At 42.0% G+C, this 20,410-nt stretch overlaps 1 protein-coding gene across 1 annotated transcript in view; it reads left to right on the top strand.

The window, feature by feature from the left end:
* The first annotated feature begins 3,660 nt into the window (after positions 1–3,660).
* The window catches only part of CDYL (chromodomain Y like), a 205,055-nt gene continuing 188,305 nt past the window's right edge, over positions 3,661–20,410 (top strand). The window contains exon 1 of the mRNA XM_037893212.2: positions 3,661–4,057. Coding sequence (XP_037749140.1) covers positions 4,034–4,057 — 24 coding nt within the window. The 5' untranslated portion in view covers positions 3,661–4,033. The remainder of the gene's footprint in view (positions 4,058–20,410) is intronic.

The raw sequence follows: 20,410 nt of genomic DNA, 5'->3' as shown, positions 1-20,410 counted from the left end.
ACTTACAAATGTAGAATTCTGTACAAAAAAAAACTGCATTCAAAAATAAAAGAATGTAAAACTTTAGAGCCTACAAGTCCATTCAGTCCTACTTCTTGATCAGCCAATCTCTCAGACAAACAAGGTTGGTTACAATTTGCAGGAGATAAGGCTACCTGCTTCTTGTCTACATCACCTGAAAGCGAGAACAGGGGTTAGCATGGCACTGTTGTAGCTGGCGTTGCAAGATATTTACATGCCAGATGTGCTAAAGATTCATATGTCCCTTCATGCTTCAACCACCATTCCAGAGGACGTGCGTCCATGCTGATGATGGGTTCTGCTCGATAACGATCCAAAGCACTTCAGACTGAAGCATGTTCATTTTCATCAGCGGAATCAGATGCCACCAGCAGAAGGTTGATTTTCTTTTTTTGGTGGTTTGGGTTCTGTAGTTTCCGCATCAGCGTGTTGCTCTTTTAAGACTTCTGAAAGCATGCTCCACACCTCATCCCTCTCAGATTTTGGCCAGCGCTTCAGATTCTTAAACCTTGGGTCAAGCGCTGTAGCTATTTTCAGAAATCTCACATCGCTACCTTCTTTGCTTTTTGTCAAATCTACTGTGAAAGTGTTCTTAAAACGAACATGTGCTGGGTCATCATCTGAGTCTGCTATTACATGAAATATATGTAGAATGCAGGTAAAACAGAGCAGGATACATACAAGGAGTACAGTCAGAAATTTAATTGACACATTATTTTTTTTACGAGCATCATGGGCATGAAAGCATTTGTCTCGGATAGTGGCCAAAACATGAAGGGGCATACAGATGTTTAGCATATCAGGCATCTAAATACCTTGCAACGCCAGCTACAAAAGTGCCATGCGAATGCCTGTTCTCACTTTCAGGTGTAAATAAGAAGCAGGCAGCATTGTTGCCTGTCAATGTAAACAAACTTGTTTGTCTTAGCGATTGGCAGAATAAGAAGTAGGACTGAGTGGACTTGTAGGCTCTAAAGTTTTATACTGTTTTGTTTTTGGGTGCAGTTCTGTAAACAAAAAAAATCTACATTTGTAAGGTACACTTTCACGATAAAGAGATTGCACTTCAGTACTTGTTTGAGGTGAATTGAAAAATACTATTTTTGTTTTTTACAGTGCGAGAATAATGAGGAGTAGGTGGATGGGGAGCACTGTGGGGATGAGTAGGAGGATGATGAGTAGACGGATGGGGACCATGGTGGGGATGAGTAGGATGTGGAAAAGGTGGCTGGGGATCACGGTGGGCATAGGTAGGAAGAGTAGGAGGCGGCAGATGGGTATCATTGTTGGGGATGGGTAGGAGGAGCAGGAGAAGGAGGAGTAGATGGATGGGGATCATGGTGGGGATGGGTAGGTGGAGCAGGAGGATGATGAGTAGGAGGTTGCAGAGCTCAGTGGGAATAAGTAGAAGGAGCAGGAAGATGATGAGAAGGTGGATGGGGATCACGATGGGGATGGGTAGGAGGAGAAGGAGGATGAAGAGCTGGTGGATGGGGATCCTGGTGGACATGGGTAGGAAGAGGAGGAGGAGGAGGTAGAGGAGGGTCATCGTTGGGGATGGGTAGGAGGAGCAGTAGGAAGAAGAGTAGGTGGCTGGGGATCCTGGTGGGGATGGGTAGGAGAAACCGGAGCAAGAAGAGTTGGTGGATGGGGATGATGGTAGGGATGAGTAGGAGTTGCAGGAGGATGAGGAGTAGGTGGATGGGAATCACGGTGGGGATGGGTAGGAGGAACAGGAGGAGGATGAGTAGGTGAACGGGGATCATGGTTTGAATGGGAGGGAGGACCAGAAGGATGATGAGTATGTGGATGGGATCATGGTGGGAATGGGTAGGAGGAACAGAGGGATGATGAATAGGTGGATGGGTATCATGGTGGGGATGAGTAGGATGTGAAATAGGTGGCTGGGGATCACGGTGGGCATAGGTAGGAAGAGTATGAGGAGGTAGATGGGGATCATTGTTGGGGATGGGTAGGAGGAGCAGGATGATGATGATAAGGTGGATGGGGATCCTGGTGGGGATGGGTAGAAGAAACAGAAGGAAGTGGAATAGGTGAGTGGGGATGGGTAGAAAGAGGAGAAGGAAGAGGAGGAGGTAAATGGGGATCATAGTTGGGAATGGGGAGGAGAAGCAGAAGGAAGAAGAGTAGGTGGATGGGGATTATGGTGGGGATGGGTAGAAGGAGCAGAAGGATTATTAGAAGGTGGATGGGGATTATGGTGGGGATGGGTAGAAGGAGCAGAAGGATTATTAGAAAGTGGCTGGGGATCCCTGGTGGGGATGGGTGGGAGGAATAGGAGGTTGATGAGTAGGTGGATGGGGATCCTCGTGGAGATGGGTAGGAGAAACAGGAGCATGAAGAATTGGTGGATGGCGACCATGGTGGGGATGGGAGGGAGGAGCAGATGAATGATGAGTAGGTGGATGGGTATCACGGTGGGGACTGGCAGGAGGAGTAGGAGGATGATGAGTAGGTAGATGGGGATCACCGTCAGGATGGGTTGGAGGAGCAGGAGGAAGATGATGAGAAGGGGGAATGGGGATCATAGTGGGGAGGAGGAGGAGCAGGAGGATGATGAGTAGGTGGATTGGGATAATGGTGGGTTTGGGTAGGAGGAACAGGAGGATGATGAGTATACGGATGGGGATCACGGTGGGGTTGGGTAGGAGGAGCAGAAGGATGATGAGTAGTTGGATGGGGATCATGGTGGGGATGGGTAGGAGGAGAAGAAGGATGATGAGTAGTTGGATGGGGATCATGGTGGGGATGGGTAGAAGAAGCAGAAGGATGATGAGTAGGTGGCTGGGGATCCTGGTGGGGATGGGTAGGAGTTGCAGGAGGATGATGAGTAGGTGGATGGGGATCATGGTGGGGTTGGGTAGGAGGAGCAGAAGGATGATGAGTAGTTGGATGGGGATCATGGTGGGGATGGGCAGAAGGAGCAGAAGAATGATGAGTAGCTGGCTGGGGATCCTGGTGGGGATGCGTAGGAGTTGCAGGAGGATGATGAGTATGTGGATGGGAATCATGGTGGGGTTGGGTAGGAGGAGCAGGAGGAGGATGAGCGGGTGGATGCGGAGCTTGGTGGGGATGCCTAGGAGGAGCAGGAGGGTGAGGAGGTGGACAGGGGATGGGGATCCTGGTGGGGATGTGGAGGAGGTGGACAGGGATCCTCGTGGCATGGATGGGGATCATGGTAGGGATGAGTAGGAGTTGCAGGAGGATGATGAGTAGGTGGATGGGGATCCCGGTGGGGATAGGAGGAGGTGAGGGTTTAGCAGGCCCCGTCTCCTGTGAACACTGGGACTCGCCCCATGGCTTTGCCTCTCCTCCCAGGCTGGCTGAGTGTGGCGGCCCCTTGCCCGGGCGGCCCGTCCCTTCCTCCCCAGCGGGACACACGCTCTTTCCAGGGCTGGAGCCAGGCGGGCGCCTCAGCGTGCGCGGCCAGCCAGCCCCATGGCCGCTGTGCCAGCCTGCGCCGCGCCCGGCCAGGGAGCTCGCGCGGGCTGGCCCGCCGCCGCCTCGCGGTGCCCTCCGCCGCGCAGACAATGGGAGATCAAAGCGGGGGAGGAGGAGGAGGAGGAGGAGGATGGTGCGAGAGGCGCCTGAAGTCGAGCCGGAGCGGGTTGCGTGTGGCGCTCTCTCTGCGCTCGATTAGTGATCCTGGGGAGCGAGCCGGGGACAGAGGGGTGGGGGTACGGGGAGCCGCCGTGTGGGCGAGGGTGAGTGTGGGTGAGTGTGTGTGTTTGTGTGTGTGCGCGCGCGAGCGGGTGAGTGCGCGAGCGAGTTGCGCAGCTGCTCTGCGCGCAGCCCCCGCCGCCGCCGCCGCCGCCGCAGCGCTGGCATTTCGTGCGGGGAGCGGCGGCCAGTTGCACCGGGGAGCGAGAGGCAGCAGCGCGCAGGAGGAGGAGGAGGAAGAAGGAGGAGGAGGAGGGAGGCCACACAGACACCAACTGAAACAAAGTATCTCCAAACCAGCCCCCAACTCCACCTTGTGAGACTCCCCAGCATGGCTTCCGAGGAACTCTACGAGGTAATGACCCAGAGCACCAGCCCTGCCCCCCCCCCGCCCCCGCCCGTGCACACACTGCCCGACCCCCCGCCCTTCTTTCGGGGCTGTTTGAAACATTGCAGGCTTGTCACCACACTTGCTCCTGCTGCTGCCCCTTCTCTGCAGGGCCCGGCGGGTGCGGGGCTCCCAAGCCGCGGTGCCTGGTCCCCCCCCCCTTCCTCCCCAGTTTTGCTGGAGGAGGACGGAAATGTGACTGAAAGGAGGAGACGGTAGAGTGTTGCCATTGGCCTGTGCTCCCCCAACAACACTTTGACTCCAGCGGGGGGTGTTGCTGGATGGTGGGGAGTAGCGCTGACAGCAGCGCCCTGTTTAGAGTGCAACACAAAAGTGTGCCGCTTGGTAGTGTGCAAAAATGTGTGCAAAGCCGAGTTGTGGCATGTGTTAGGGGCGGAGGGGGTTTCCGTATGTGTGTGTATCAAAGTACCACCCTGTGCCTTGGCCGTGCAGCAAGCTCAGGTGATGCAAAATATTAAAATTTAAACTGCTCATCCTCACACGCTAGAACAAGAAGGTTAAAGGTTGTAAGAGAAGCCATGAGAGCCAAAGTTAAGGCTCTGACACACCATCAATCACCAGGTTGTTGAGAAGTGCTTGAAGGGAGCAGTCACGGCATGAGTTGGGGTCTTGGGGTAAGGAGGGGATGAGATGAGATTGAGATAGCCTTAACTTTGAATTTCCTGTCTTTTGGTGCCTCAATTTCACATCCTTAACCTTAATTGAAAAGCATTATGGTTTCTCTTGGATGTAACTTCCTTGTTTTTATTTTTACAAGAAGCCATCCTTGGGAGTGTAGAACAGTCATTATTCTGGATCCATTCTGATTTCTTTGATAAATATGTATTCGCCTGAAACAGCAAGGGTTTTGTCTCTTGGGAAAATGCATTTTAAGGCAGGTTTAAAAAAAAAAAAAAAAAGACTATTTGTAACCAGTGGTTGGAATTTTGTGTCATTAAGATTCAGTTGTAGAAGAGTGCACAGAGACTTTTTTTTTTTCTCCTACTGGTGTGTGTATAAAAATCGCCCCTTAATGGAATTACATATATGCAATGATGGAAGAATAGACACACATAAACCAATGAAAAGTATCTTGTGTACACTTAAATTTATAAGTGAGCTTTCGTGGTGCTGAATTGGTAGACCAGAAAACCAAAGGCCTCTATTCCCAAGTCAGATAAATCATAGCTAATCGCTTTTACAAGTTTTTCCACCTTATTAATGTGGCTCAGCTGAGTCTTGAAGGGGTCATTTCTAGAAGTAAGAAGATACATTTAGCGATTGATTTGGGAAATCCTCTAGGTGCAAAACTTACATTGATTTTGGTGGATGTTCTGCTGGTAAAAGGATTTGAGGAATTGGGCCCTTAGACTCTGTTCTCATTACAGTATTTGTCCTCTTTGGAGCATAAGCATTTCTAATCTGGTATCCTGTCTGATACCAATATCTGATGTTTGGGACTGTCATATAGAATACCAGTTTTGGAGGTGTCAAAATCAACCAATCTCCGCCGCTCCCTCCGTCCTGTTCTACTAGGAATTGCATTCAGTCTACAAATTCATACCAAGTGGGCCACTGAGCTCCACTATGATAGTAATGCATTTCGGTCACTTGACAGTGTGTTTGAAATGATGACTTAAGTGAACAACTCTATATCTCATTGCCAGTCCTCTGAGCAGTCTAGTTATTCCACCTGTTACTCAAAAGCCTGCTTTTTTCAAAACACCAAAAGTGATTGGACCATATCATCATGGATTACTTTTTATCATTCTTAATGTAAAAATAAAATTAATTCTTTAATTATCCAAGTGAAGAGTATGCATAAGGCAACTAAACTTTTATTTTAAAGCTTATATGATTTATAAATGGACAAACTGTCACTGATTTTTGTAATTTAAAACCAAAATTGCTGTCCAACCTTGCCAAGTTTCTTCTGGAGGACGAATTTGCTTGGCTGTGCCACCAGTGCCTGATGCTGAACCAGTAGAAGACATGAGATGTTGAATTTTTTATAGGTAACTGGAACTCATTAAACTACAACTGTATAGACTGAGTACTTCTAACTCTGCTTCTAGTTTTTGGTTTTTGTTCTTTTGTGAGTTGTCTTTTAACTAAGGTGCTATATGATTCTTTGCATTCAGTAATATGAAGTCCAAAGTCATGCCCTATCAAGTGTGATTACAGCCCTGTTTTTCCAGTCTAATCATGTGTTTTGATCAAGAGATATAATGAAATATCTGAAAATGTTAATCAGTCTAACAATGACAGTTAAACATGCTGGTGTCAAAAGACACCAGTCCTTCTAAAATAGAAACCTGAATTGAGAATTTTGTTGCAAGTAAGATTAAAAATTCAGAAGCACTGACCATTCAGTCACTGTATTCGAGGATTTTTTTTTAAACTCTTGTTATTAAGGATATTTTCTCTTGAGACAGGAAGCATGGTTATAGGTCAAGATTTGTAATTCAAACGCAGACAACTTGAAAGACCCCAAAACTTTGGAAGAATACTTTGGACAAGCTGTGGATCCTATCTATTATTAGTTCATGAGCTTTTATAGGGGCCTTTTTAATGGTAACTAATTGCTCAAGAAAGAATGCAAGATCAGAAGAAAATCTGAAACATTCATTGTGGAGAGACATCAGAGATCAGTTGTTTTGGTTTGTTTTTTTGCTTTATTTTTTCTCTTCTCTTCTGGACAATAACCTAAAGATGTGATCTTGACTGTATATCCATGATTGTGACAAGTGAGTGTTTTTCCTTCTAAATGCCTTACCTAATTTTTCAAGTGATGTTACAGTTGGTGATGGACCTGAGGCAGTTGGTGGACAAGACCAGTGACAGAAAGGTCCCTCTCACTTTTTCCCAAATTTGTCCACATGTAAGGGTTTGACTTGCTCTTTTTTATGGCATCTCCCCTGCCCCGTACCCCCCAGTGCACTCCCCTTTTAGAAACTCCTGTGCATACTTAACAGCTATTTAAGCAAAGATCAGGATTAGTTTCTCCTACAGTTTGGTTTATTTCACTCTCTTTTCTTCTGTGTTTATGAAAGACCTTGACCAACTTTCATTGCTTTGCTGGCACCTCCCTATTGCAAGATGATAATCAATAGTTTTTGTTGGATCAGCAGGGGAACTGGTGATCCCAAATTATCCAGACAGCTCAACTGCAAAGCAAGTTGCAAGTACTTTGTAGTGGTTTGCCTAACCTCTTCTGGCAGAGCTCTGTAGTGGTGATTGGGATTAAAATAATACTAAATAGTTGGTGGTGTGAGAGATTTGTGTTGGAATCATGAAGGTTATCCTGTTTAAATGTTTCTGGGTACAACTGCATATTAACAGCTAGCTTAACAACAACAACAAAAAGTCTGACATTTAGTAAGCAGTCCCCCCCCCCCCCAAAAAAAACAACAACAACAACAAAAAACAAAAAACTTACTGCAATGGGTTTGGAAAACACTCGTTTCTAAATTTTAGTGCAGTGGACTTTGTGCAGTGGAAGTGATGTGAATTATTTTGTGGCTTTTGGAGACTGTAGTGTGATTAGATACAAAGTGTTTCCATTCTGCCTATAAACATTTCTGTTGATGTTACAGCTTTTGACTTGTCCCATCGGATGAATTTCTCTTAATGAGTAAACATGGTCCAGGTCTGATTTTGCTTTTGTTAAGCCAATGATTTTGGGTTTTATCAGGAAGCAACGGAAACCAAATCCACCTGAATTTAGCCAATGGGTAACATTACTGCTTTTCATTTTGTATTTCACTTTGTCATTGTTCATAAACCTGATCATCATATGACTTAACATCTATCAAGTCTTTTTCCATTAAAAATATTAAAGCTTTACATGTTTCAGCCATTGCAGTCCACATTTTCAGACTAACTTTCATATGCTTATAGTAAGGAAAGATACTCAGGAGCCTTTAAAAATTATATTTTCATCCTTAATATATTTCTTGAACATATGTAAGACTTCACTTCAAAAGACAGTATGTAATCTCAAAAAAAATGTAAAAATCTGCACAGGCTTAGTAAAATCACAAGTTGGGGCTCATTACATGAGTAACTGGATGAAATTCTGTGGCCTGTGTTATATAAGAGGTCAGACTATATCACTTCTTATCCTTCTAGCCTTAAAATCTCTGAAAAATCACACACTGTGCATACAATTTTTGTCCTACACATAAAATAAACTTGGACTACAGAGGACTACTGCTCATATGCTTATTTCTGAAATAGTACTTTTTAAAAATTTTCTCCTGGATGGGAAATATCTACTTCAACACATGGATCTTTCCGTATATTGTGGTGTATTGGTATCTAAACCATAGTCCAAGTTGATCTGTTTTATTAAGAAATTTAAACCTCTTATTTTATTAAAAAATGTCACGGAAATGGCAAAAACCAAAACACACAATGTAAACTTTGAGTACTACTGACATATTTTTCTTGGTGGTTTGATGAAAAATGAATTGATACTGAGAATGAGTTACAATCCCCTATTTGGGTGACCTTCTCCCCCCCGCCTCCCCCCAATGGAGTGTGTGTCTCTTTTTTCTTAGCAAGCAGTATAAAGTATTCTGGCACCTGTCCTTTGGCCACATTGTTGCTCCACATGTGCTGATTCCTAGAATATCAGTTAGGTTTTGTTTGTCTGTAAAGTGGTTTACAACCTTCTATCCATAATGGCAAATTGATGCACCAAGGCAGACCAGTCAAATGTTATTTGACAACAAATGTGCTGTGGTGGAATTGCTGTTTCTCACTTCGAAGAGGGGCAGAGACTTGCTTTCCCATTCTCCAACTAATCAGATACCCATGTAGCCTAAAGCAGGGGTTCCTAAACTTGTTCCGCTGCTTGTGCAGGGAAAGCCCCTGGCGGGTTGGGCCGGTTTATTTACCTGCCGCATCCGCAGGTTCGGCCGATCGCGGCTCCCAGTGGCCACGGTTTGCTGCTCCAGGCCAATGGGAGCCGCTGGAAGCAGCGGCCAGTATGTCCCTCGGCCCGCGCCGCTTCCAGCAGTTTCCATTCGCCTGGAGCAGCGAACTGCGGCCACTGGGAGCCACAATCGGCCGAACTTGTGGGTGCGGCAGGTAAATAAAAACCGGCCCGGCCCACCAGGGGCTTTCCCTGCACAAGCGGCGGAACAAGTTTGGGACCACTGGCCTAAAGGAACAATTCCCAAGCTTGCAAAGAAGACACAGTGTGTTCAAATCTCACCTCTAAGTGTGGTTTAAATTCTCATGTGGTTAACTACCTTACTGAGGACAGCCAACCTAGAAAATAGTTAGGGAAGAGCCACTGCTCCCTCCCATTTTTTAAAGTAAGTTAACAAAGAACTTACACAATGTGGGTTCTGTGCATACAGTAACATCTCTAATATGACAAACCTGTATCTTATCTACTGCACCACACAGTGGCTAAAACAGTTTGGGTTATCCAATCTCTAACCACTATGATTCACACTCCTCTTCTCCGAGAACAAAGGATGGAATCTAGGATTTCTGTTCCCCAATATTCTGCTGCTGGCTACTAAATAGTTTTGCAACCCACTGTGAAAGTGTGCCATGCTCTCAAATAGCTAGCTTAGAAAGGCACTAGCAATTACTTCTGTGGCTCAAAGAGTAAGGGCCTAAGCTAGGATTCTGAAGGTCAAGGGATTCAAATCCTTCTGTTACTCTGTGGGAGGATGGTATAGTTGCATGTGAATCACAAAATGGAAAAACCATTTTAAAACAATGTTAATCTGTACATGATGTGAATAGCCAAAGTACACATTTTATTAATTTGTCACACATTTTCCTTTGGTAACCCCCTGGTGTGTGTTATGTGCCCCTCTTTGTGCCTAGTCCACAGGGGATATGAGCCTGTGACTGCCCATGCTCTTTAGCTCAAGTTGTAAGGACTCCATGTTTTTTGTTCTGGAGGTCATTGGTTCAGTGTTGGCCAAGATGGTGGCCATGACGCTTGCGGATTACATAGACTCTTCACAGAAGTTCATTCCAGCTGATAGGTTATTTTATCATGGAGAGTTGCTCTGGCTATCCTTATTTGCATTAACTCTTCAATGAGAATAAAATATTAGACACACACAATTTACTAAAGCACATCACATCCTCTCATGGTCTTCAGGAGGGTTGACGTAGTCAGGAGCAGCGTCAGCAGCTCAGTTTCTTTCTCTGATTACGAGACAGATGCAGCACTGCTTTTCCCTGACTCTTGGGAGCTATCGGCTGAGATACACCAAAGGTGTACCTAAAACCAAACAACCTAGGAAATTAGGGGTGGAAAACCCCGTTCCCCTCCCACAATGTTCAGTGATAGTTAAGGTTCTGGCTGGACATGCCTTGTCTTCACTAAACTTATTTCCATGCTTTTAAGGTGAAGGGGAAAGACTTGTGTGTTCCTTTCCACCCCTCCAATTGCCTGCAGCACTTTTGATGATACATTCCAAGGCTTCGTAAGACTTTCACTTCCATCTTAAATGGATATCCAAAAGCACAACATACCCAAACCTCAGCAGATTTTCACTCAAACAAAACATTAAGATTTACCTCAACAGTGTAAAGACAAAATAACTTTCTGAATGTGTGGCACTCAGATGTGCTGATCTGTTGATATAAAAGCTTATGAGGTCACTCTTAAGGTTTTGTGTTAGCATGCAAATTTGATGAGATGCAGGGTAGGTGGGGTTTATATATTGCTTTTGGGTATCTTGTCAAGATGGAAGTGAAAGCATTATGGAGTGTTGGCATGGTGCCTACCACGCTGCCAATAATATGAGGGTGGAAAGAAATGCACAAATCTTTCCCCTTAACTTCTTATTTTCTGTGCTTTTAAGATTTTGGGTGAATAGATGTGTCTTGCCGCAACCTTAACTGTCACTTTTTCTCTTCTTTCTCTTTCTTTGACTCCTGTCCATCAACTCAGCAGTGACGGTGGGTCTGAATGAGGTTATTCTCTGTAAATCCTCCTTGGTCAATGCTTTGAGGTCAATATCATCTGTGAATCTAAGTTATTCACTGTCCTTCCTCCTAGCCTGACTCTTCTCGTTTCATTTGTCAGTGCTACAGACAGTACTGCTTCCAGTACCAAGTGGAACAAATCTGGTGATAATATACATCCTTGTCTCACTCCTTGCTATCATTCTGAACTAATCCTTCAGCTTCTTGTTTTCTCTTGCCACGCTCCTGGTCTTGCTGCAGATGTTTTCTATTGACTTGATCAATTTCAGCTCTGGGATGCCATACAATCTTAAGATTTGCCATTACCCTTTCTACAAAATGCTATCAAAAGCCTGTTTGAAGTCTTATAGAATTGTTGTAACAGGTTTGGTTGTGTTCTGTATATTTCTCCAATATCTGTCTTATCAAAAATAGCCAATTTGTTGTACTTCATTCTGGTCTGAATCCTACCCGTTCCTCTGTAAGCACTGCTTCCACATACCTCTTCACCAGGACGTTGCAGAGGGGAATGAATGCTTTTTCCTGGAATACTCAATCTGATGATTCCTCTGTGGTTCTTGCTCTCACTCATATCTCCTTTTTTATAGGTCAGTTCTATTATCACTCCCTCCTCCCCCGGTTCGCTTGGCACTTGCTGTTGCATGTAAATCTTGTTGAATAGCTTGTTGCCTTTGCTGTGTAAAATGTCACTAAACTTTTTTTTTTTTTTGCGCTAATTAATACTAAAGATGTCAGTGTTTCCCTATGGTATATAGTCTTACGTTTTGTTCACACTTTATCTTGACCTAGAATATTGTTAGTCATTTATGTATCTTTCATGATCAAATGTTGTTTCAGTGGCCATAACACTTAATTTTGTGTGTAATTTTTTTTTCTTGATGGACTTTTCTTAATATTTACAGAACAATTTGGTATTCTTTAAAACTAAGCTCTTTGATCTGTTGTCAATATTAATAGAAAAACAAAACTAGCATAAGACTTTCTAATGCAGGTTGGTCCAATACACTATGAAGACAAGAGTAACTACCGTTTTGGTAAACATCCTCAATAGACTTGCATGTGCCTCTTTAGCGGTGATCTACTATAGATCTTTTGCATTAGATGTTTGTAAAGATGGATTAATACATATAAATATGGATATTAATGAAAATCATTCTCTTAACCTAAGGTAGGTTTCTGTTTTTAATGATTTTTATAGCCATTTTGTTAGTATAAAATGTGAAAGAAAACCACTTGCATATTCACTCAATACTTGTTTAACTGTCTACTTGTTCTCTTGAATAATGAAACAAAGTAATTACTGTAACTATCAATTTGTTTGTGATGTTTCAGTGACACTTTGTACATTTTAAAACCTGTTGTATAAAATATAATGATAAAATGGGTTAATGACTGTCAGGGTTCTCCTTGCCTCAAGGCCATGTTGCTTTGAATTTGAGTGGCCCAGCCACATTTACATAGTACACAGCTATGCAGTCCCTTTTAAAAAACAAACAAAACTCAAAATAAGAACATCTTAACTTCCAGATTTCCCTGCTTTTGAGACACACATTGAGACCATTTAAGTTTTTCTCGAGACTATTCTGAAATGTTGTATGGGGGAAACACTAATTTTTTTAACCACATGACTTCTTTTATGCTTCTGGTGTCCAGAGTTGTGTATTTTATTTTGTTTTGTTTTGCAGACAAGGTAAATTCTTTTTACTATTTTGGTAATCAACAGTTATACAAGGGGTGGTTTTCTGGAATAAGACTAGCTTGTGTAAATCACTTATTTTATGGCATATTTCAGATTTGGCTTTTGTAGAGAGTGTCATGATTTAAAGTCCAGTTACTCAAATATGTTATAAAAGGTGTTTTATCTCAGCAAGAATTTGTCCATAAAAATATTATATAGGTATGCATTTCAGTTGACATTAAACCTAAATTATAAAAATGTTTAAAAAAAAAACTCTGAAGTTGTAATGTGCTGACAGTAGTGAAACAAGGTTCTGTGGTTTAGATGTGTGCTTTGTTTGTTTTTAGAAGTGTGGTTCCCCTATGAAAAGTAGTTACATAAGTTAATATAATGATTAAAACCTTCATAATAGATATGTTGTCTAATGAAGTAATAGCTGCTTGCTTTAGTGGCAGGAATAACTTTTCCTCCAGTTAGCCTTACAGAGTCAAAACAGCTGCAAGAGAGTGAGAGGGATTCTATTCTGGCCTGCTGCTCGTTAGAATTGTTAACTACATCCAACTGCAGAAGCTGATTCTGCCTGCAGTTAAATTTGCACAATTGTATTCAATACTAACAACACTTGTCCACCTCTAGACCACATACAGGTTTGTGTGTCTGTTACTGCCTCTGAGCTAATAAATCTGGGATAAAATTCTGGATCTAATGAAGTCATTGGGATTTTTGTCATTGACTTCAGTGGAACCAGGATTTCATTCTTGCTCCTTTAGCTGAAGCAGTAGAGGTTCATGCTTTTAGATGCAGATGTTCTAGGTTCATTCCCTGCCAGTGATCTACTCAGGGGCAGAGCTTCACAATCCCAGTGAAGACTTGTAAAATTTGCAACTGAGACGAGATTAGTATATGGGATCCGTATAGCAAAATAAGATCTAGCTGTCTTGTATGACCAGACTTCTGGTGTAGAACATACAAATATCTATCAGAAAATGAAAGAGAAAGGTCATGGTGTTACAGTAAAACAAATTGTAGTAATGAATTCCAGAGTCTATTACTGGGTATTTGAAACTGTCAACCACTGTAGTAGATAACCATAAACTTCAGTTAATTTTATTATTTATATTTCAGTATATTAGTCTTCCTTACCCTACAATGGTAAATGAAAAATTAACCTTGTTTGTTACAGTTCGGGTTTTAAAAAGAAAAAAGTCATGTCATTTATTTATTTATTTATTTACTTATTTATTTGCCATACAGATGCCAGGACTTGGAATATGTTGGCAGACCAGTACAAATGTTTTCAGGCCAGTGTGTTTTTTCAAATGCTTGTCTTGGATCACTGATCAGGAAAGAATTTGATCTCTGATTGGAAACATGTTTTAAAAACAAAACAAACTAGATGCTGTGAAATTTTCATCCTCATGGTTCATTGTATGCTTTTTTTGTGTAGTATGGGAAATACTTGGATAAGACAAAATTTTTAGAAGCCCACAGCTAGTTTAACATCTTCTGGTTTTCTGGAGGCATGGTTTCAGCATAAATATGTTGAAAAGCTGTATTTTTATCCAAATTACAGATGATCAATATGAACAAGGGAATTGCATTCCAAGGTACAAATTACCAATAATTATCTTTTTGTTCTGAAGGATCATAAAAATTTATTTTATTCATGTAAGAAGAAACGTCTCTTGGCAAAACTTATGTCAGAAAGATAGCCTTTTACTTCATGTTGCAGGATTTTGTTTGTATTTTGTTTTATTTTGTTCTCTGTCATGTTGGGCTCATTTTATCTCTCAAGGTATGCTCTTATTTGGCTTCAGTTTCTTAACAAAATATTTGATTCTAAGAGATAAGGTATAAATTCAAGAGTTGAAGGACTTTTCTTTGGGACGTGGTGTTGTAAGGCTGTTGTGACGGGGCAAGGCCAGATGGCTATAGAAAAGTAGTGGGAGATAGATATATTCGCTCTAGGCTAAACAAATCCCTGGTACCAGGTTAAGTGAAATGGAAGCTGCTCCAGGTCAGTTAAGACACCTGGGGCCAATTAACAACTTTCCAGAAGGCAGGGAGAATGCTAGGTTGATTGGGACACCTGAAGCCAATCAGGGACTGTCTGAAACTAGTTAAAAGCCTCCCAGTTAGTCAGGTGGGTGTGCATGTCAGGAGCTGTGGGAGGAAGTTGTGCTCTTGGGGAAACTGAGTAGGACACACCATATCAGGCACAAGGAAGGAGGCCCTGAGGTAAGGGTGAAGTGGAGCTTGAGGAAGGGAGGGCTGCTGTGGGGGGAAGTAGCCCAGGGAATTGTACATGTTATGTTTCTATAAGGTCAGCTACCATAGCTGATACTATTAGGGTCCCTGGGCTGGAGTCCGGAGTAGAGGGTGTGCCCGGGCTCCTCCCCCCCGCACCTTTGCCCCCTGATTAATCACTGAGACTGGGAGACAACAGAGACTGTGCAAGGAAGGATAACTTCTCCTCCCCTCCCTTGCTGTCTTATGATGAAAATGGCTCAGTAGACTGACCCTTGTCTCTAGAGAAAGAAGGGTTACGTGGAGGGTCACAGTGAGCCTCTGAGGCTAGCGAAATCTGCCAGGAAACGCGGGACCCACGGAGGCAAGGACAGAGCTTTGTCACACTGTTGACAGAAAGATTGTTGAAACATGGATGTCAGTGCATCAAGAAGTTGTTTGCTTTGGCAGTTTATGTCCATGACTGCAGAAAAATAGTGATACTAAAGACCTACTATTTCATATGTTTTCAAAACCTTACACCTAAAACCTGTTTGTTATCAAGTATAGTATAGTAAAACCTTGCTAATTTGCACATAGTGAATCTACCCCTTCCTGGCTTCTTGTCCCGGTTTCCTTGCCCAGCCAGTTCTCCCCCTTCCGCTCCCTGTCCCCCAATTCAGGTCTGACTCTTGTCTTCTCTGCAGTTGATTCAGGCAGCTACCTTCTCCATGCTACCTGGTCATCAGCAGGAGGAGGTCATTGAGAGCACAAGAGAGAGAGGCTCCCTGAACTCATTTCTTGGGCTTGGACTTGCCCTGATGTATTCAGGAAACTGTAATTATAGGGAAAGTCCTGTTAGGCCTTCTATAGCCATTGGTTGGTACCTGCTTGGTGCGGTTGGAATCTATGGGAAATGAAGCTACAAAGCTCTATCAAGTCTCGATGGAGCAAATGCAAATTGCAGTTTTTCAGAAAATGATAACTTGGCCAAATTTGGGTGGAGTTTCAAGGGGATGGCAAAAGGTACATCCTTGCTTCACAGGCCATCCCACTGCCAAATTTCAAGTTCCTGTTCCAATGCTTGGGGTTACTAGAGCTTTTCAAAGAAAACCTCACCAGAACAAAACAATATATTTTTCCTCAGACTCATTCTTGGAAGTAGCTGAGCTACTTTGTCTGAATTTTCCTCCCTCAAATCAGTCCGATGTAGATGTCCAGCCTGGAATGTCTCAGTCCAAATAACTAAAGTTATCAGCAACTGAAAACAGGGTCTAATAATGGAAAGTCTAGGGCAACCTTAATAATAGGCAGTGCTACCAGTCACGTTCATAATAATAATATGGTGTATGTATGCATGTGTACAGAGGCAGACTGAGTGGGTCACATGCAAGGAGATTATACCACAAGCACAAGCCACAACAGAAATGCCTCCTCTTCCTCTGCCTTGAGAAATTAGGTATTTGCCATGAAGGCAAATGCCCATGCCTTCTATTTCACTCATCTGGTACAGGATGATCCACCCTTCTATCCACGCTGGCATGGTCCTGGAGACTCTGGGTGATATTAGTGGATGAATGTAGTTGAGTAGTGCTGGTGGTGCTGAAACTTACTGAAAAATTAATGGATCCTGGATGCATTCATCCTAATTTCACCAAAATGTTTCCCTGTCTTGACAAGAGATAAAAAATCTTCACTGATTTTTAAACATCTTTCTTTGTTGAACTTTAACCAACATTTCTACAGTTTTGGGAAACTAAGAAAACTTTAAGAAAAGTTAATATTTGTCCCTCAACTGGTTCTAACTCCCAACAAAATCTGAGAGGACATTGAATCCCATGTTGATGGTGCCATCACAAGTAGCAGTGCACGTTCAAGAGGAGGCACACATCCCAGTGAAGTGGACTTATATTTTCCCCCTTAAGTCTGATTTTTTTTTTCACTATAACTTCAGTATTTCATGTGACAATGGGAAATTTTCAGCAGCTACATGGGACTCATGTGACCTCTGACCCTTTTAGAGCTAAGATGTATAAATGTTAATCTTAGTTATACATAAGTTAACATTTCTCTGAATTTTGTGTGAAGCTATTGAGATACACATAATTAATATTCATTCACCACAAATGTTTTAGAAAATGAAGTTTAAAGCATGGTAATCATGTAGTTTATTAAAAGTTCTGGATTTTTTCCCTCTTGGAGAGCATTACCAGAAATATAAATTTTTCAGATCTGTGAAATCCTACTGTATACCAGTTATGGATTCAAACACCTCTGCAAACACAAGGTGAAAACTGTTGGATTGTACAGGTGTAACGGATGGTGCAGTTTGCCTGATAGAGGCTCTGTTACAGTTGGTGATGTGCAAGATGGAAAGTACCAAGCTTGATTTTCCAAGCCCAAGCTGAATTGCACATGGTGGCAGTTTAAAAACACCTTTTTACTTAAATGCTAGTCATGCTTAGATATGGAAATCACTGATAAATACTGAAGGTGGAATCCCATGATGCTTTTGTCAGGGTTCCTTCCCCACTCTGAACTCTAGGGTGCAGATGTGGGGACCCGCATGAAAGACCCCCTAAGCTTATTCTTACCAGCTTAGGTTAAAAACTTCCCCAGGGTAAAAACTTTGCCTTGTCCTTGAACAGTATGCTGCCACCACCAAGCGTTTTAAACAAAGAACAGGGAAAGAGACCACTTGGAGATGTCTTCCCCCCCCGCTCCCCCAAAATATCCCCCCAAGCCCTACACACCCCCTTTCCTGGGGAGGCTTGAGAATAATATCCTAACCAATTGGTTACAAAATCATCAAAGACCCTAACCCCTGGATCTTGGAACAATGGAAAGATCAGTCAGGTTCTTAAAAGAGGGATTTTATTTAAAAAAAAAAAAAAAAAAAGGTAAAAATCATCTCTGTAAAATCAGGATGGGAAATACTTTACAGGATATTCAGATTCAAAACACAGAGGATCCTCCTCTGGGCAAAACCTTAAAGTTACAGAAAACAGGAATAAACCTCCCTCTTAGCCCAGGGAAAATTCACATAAAACAAAAGATAAACTAATCCGCCTTGCCTGGCTTACCTATACTGGTTACAACATTGGAGACTTGGATTAGGATGGGTTGGAGAAGATGGATTTCTGTCTGGCCTCTCTCAGTCCCAAGAGAGAACAACCCCGTAAACAAAGAGCACAAAACAGAAACCTTCCTTCCCCCAAGGTTTGAAAATATCCTGTCCCCTTATTTGTCCTTTGGGTCAGGTGCCAGCCAGGTTAGCTGAGCTTCTTAACCCTTTACAGGTAACAGGATGTTGCCTTTGGCCAGAGGGATTTTATAGCACTGTATACAGAAAGGTGGTTACCCTTCCCTTTATATTTATGACAGCTTTTTTTTTTTAAACTCACTTTTCAGGGTAGATCCACGTTCTAAAAACAGTTAGTTCTAATTACCACCTTACATTTCCCCTCCAATTCATTTCCAGCATCATTTTGATAGTTTGAGCTTCGGGTTATCATTGTTTTATATCATTTGAAAACTGGGATTACAACTATTAAATTTTAGCTCTAATCATTCTCAGAATACAGTAGCAAGTAAAATCAAGTTTGAATTGAAGAATGGAGTTGGAAAGGCAAAAGCGTATTCAGAATGTGATTTGAAGTTCATATTTTTAAAAAATATGTTAAATCCATCTTTCCAGTGATATACAACTTGTCAGTATTGTGCAGAATTAATTTCTTTATCTGTGGTCTTGAAATGGTCACTGCTCTCTCACACCAGGCAAAAATATAATTCAGGCTCAAGGTTTCATAAATGGAAAGAATCAAGGTTTCAAGGGATGTGGAGAAGAAATTCCTTAATTGCCTGCGTACCAATGATTGTATTCATTACTCAGGCATCTAAGAATTTCAAGTGCTCATTTATTAAAAGTAAATTTTGATACAACAGCTATTACTGAAACATGATGGGAGGATTCACATGATTGGGATGTTAAAATCTCTGAATACACACCTATTTAAGAAGGATCCTGAAGACAGAAACAGAGCAGGTGTTGTTCTATATCAAAACTACCATTACATGCTTTAGAATAATTGACAGTTCAGAAATGCAGGAGCTGGCATGCTTATAGATCAGTGTTCTGACAAATCACAAGATATGGTCCTGTTTGGAATCCATTATAGACTACCAAATCAAACTAGCAAACAGGATGAACCATACTTTAAACAACTAGTTATGATGTGTAGAAAAAACTGCACTTTCTGTCGTGTATTTCAAACTGGAGGTCTTATGCAGACACTAGTAAAACTTCCGTGGAGTTTCTAAAATTTAGATGATTTTCTATCACAAAGTATTACATCCTACTTGAGGTAATTCTATATTAGATCTCATTTTGACAAAGGTGAAATCTAATGAGAAATCACTAAACGAAAAATTAGTGATTGCCTAGATAAAAGTAATCATGACCTAGTTACATTTGTTTTGTCCAAAGAGAAAGTAGTCCCAACCTGGGACTTTTAAAATATATATGTATACCTGGCACTTTTAAAAAAAGGGTCAACTTCCAGAAGCTAAAAGTAATAACAATGGGCAAAACTGATTTGATTTAAATTTTAAATGTGTATGATAATTGGGAGATTAAAAAAAAAAATCTTTACAAGAGGTCCCAAAACCACGATTCTGCTATCAGAACAGAAGTCTTCACCCTGAGTAAGAAGGGAAGTGAAAGCAGCAATGGAAAAATAAAATAATCTATAACAACTACATGTAGCTGACAACAATGGCTATAAATTAGCCGTCATGAATTGCAGACAGTTGATAAGGGAAGTGAAAGGAATTAATGAAAAATCCATGGCCACTAGGGTAAAGGACAATGTAGAGGGCTTTTAAAAAACTATATCAAGAACAACAGAAATCCTAGTAATGGTGTAGGTCTGTTGCTAGAAAGGGATGATAAAATTGTCAATGATGCAGAAAAAGCAGAAGTAGTCAATAAATATTTTCGTTTAAAGTTAAACACTTTAAAATCTACGGGACCATATAGCTTGCATTCAGAAGTTTTAAAAATTGACTGAGCAGCCGTCTGAAACTCTGATTGTTGATATTTAACGAAACTTGAAATATTTGGGAAAGTTCCAGAGAACTAGAAAAAAACAATCTGGGCTCAATCAAACTGTGTGTGTTTTAATACAGCTAAAGGGAAGGTCATGTGTCTAGGAACCAAGATTGAAGGGCACACTTATAAAATGAGGGATTGTATTTGGAAATCCCTAACTCAAAAAAGAATTGAGGGGTCATGATGGATACCCAACTGAATGTGAGGTCGCCATGTGATGTGGTGGGTAAGAGCGCATGTGCAATCCTTGGATGCATAAGCAGGGATTTTTAAAATGAGAAATGGGGAGATGATGTTATTACTCAGTCTACAGCATTAGTCTGACCATTATTAGAATGTT

This window comes from Chelonia mydas, chromosome 2 (assembly GCF_015237465.2).
Source record: "Chelonia mydas isolate rCheMyd1 chromosome 2, rCheMyd1.pri.v2, whole genome shotgun sequence".
Taxonomy (NCBI): domain Eukaryota; kingdom Metazoa; phylum Chordata; order Testudines; family Cheloniidae; genus Chelonia; species Chelonia mydas.
Note: the sequence above shows the minus strand (reverse complement) of the source record. Positions and strands in the feature narration are given on the sequence as shown.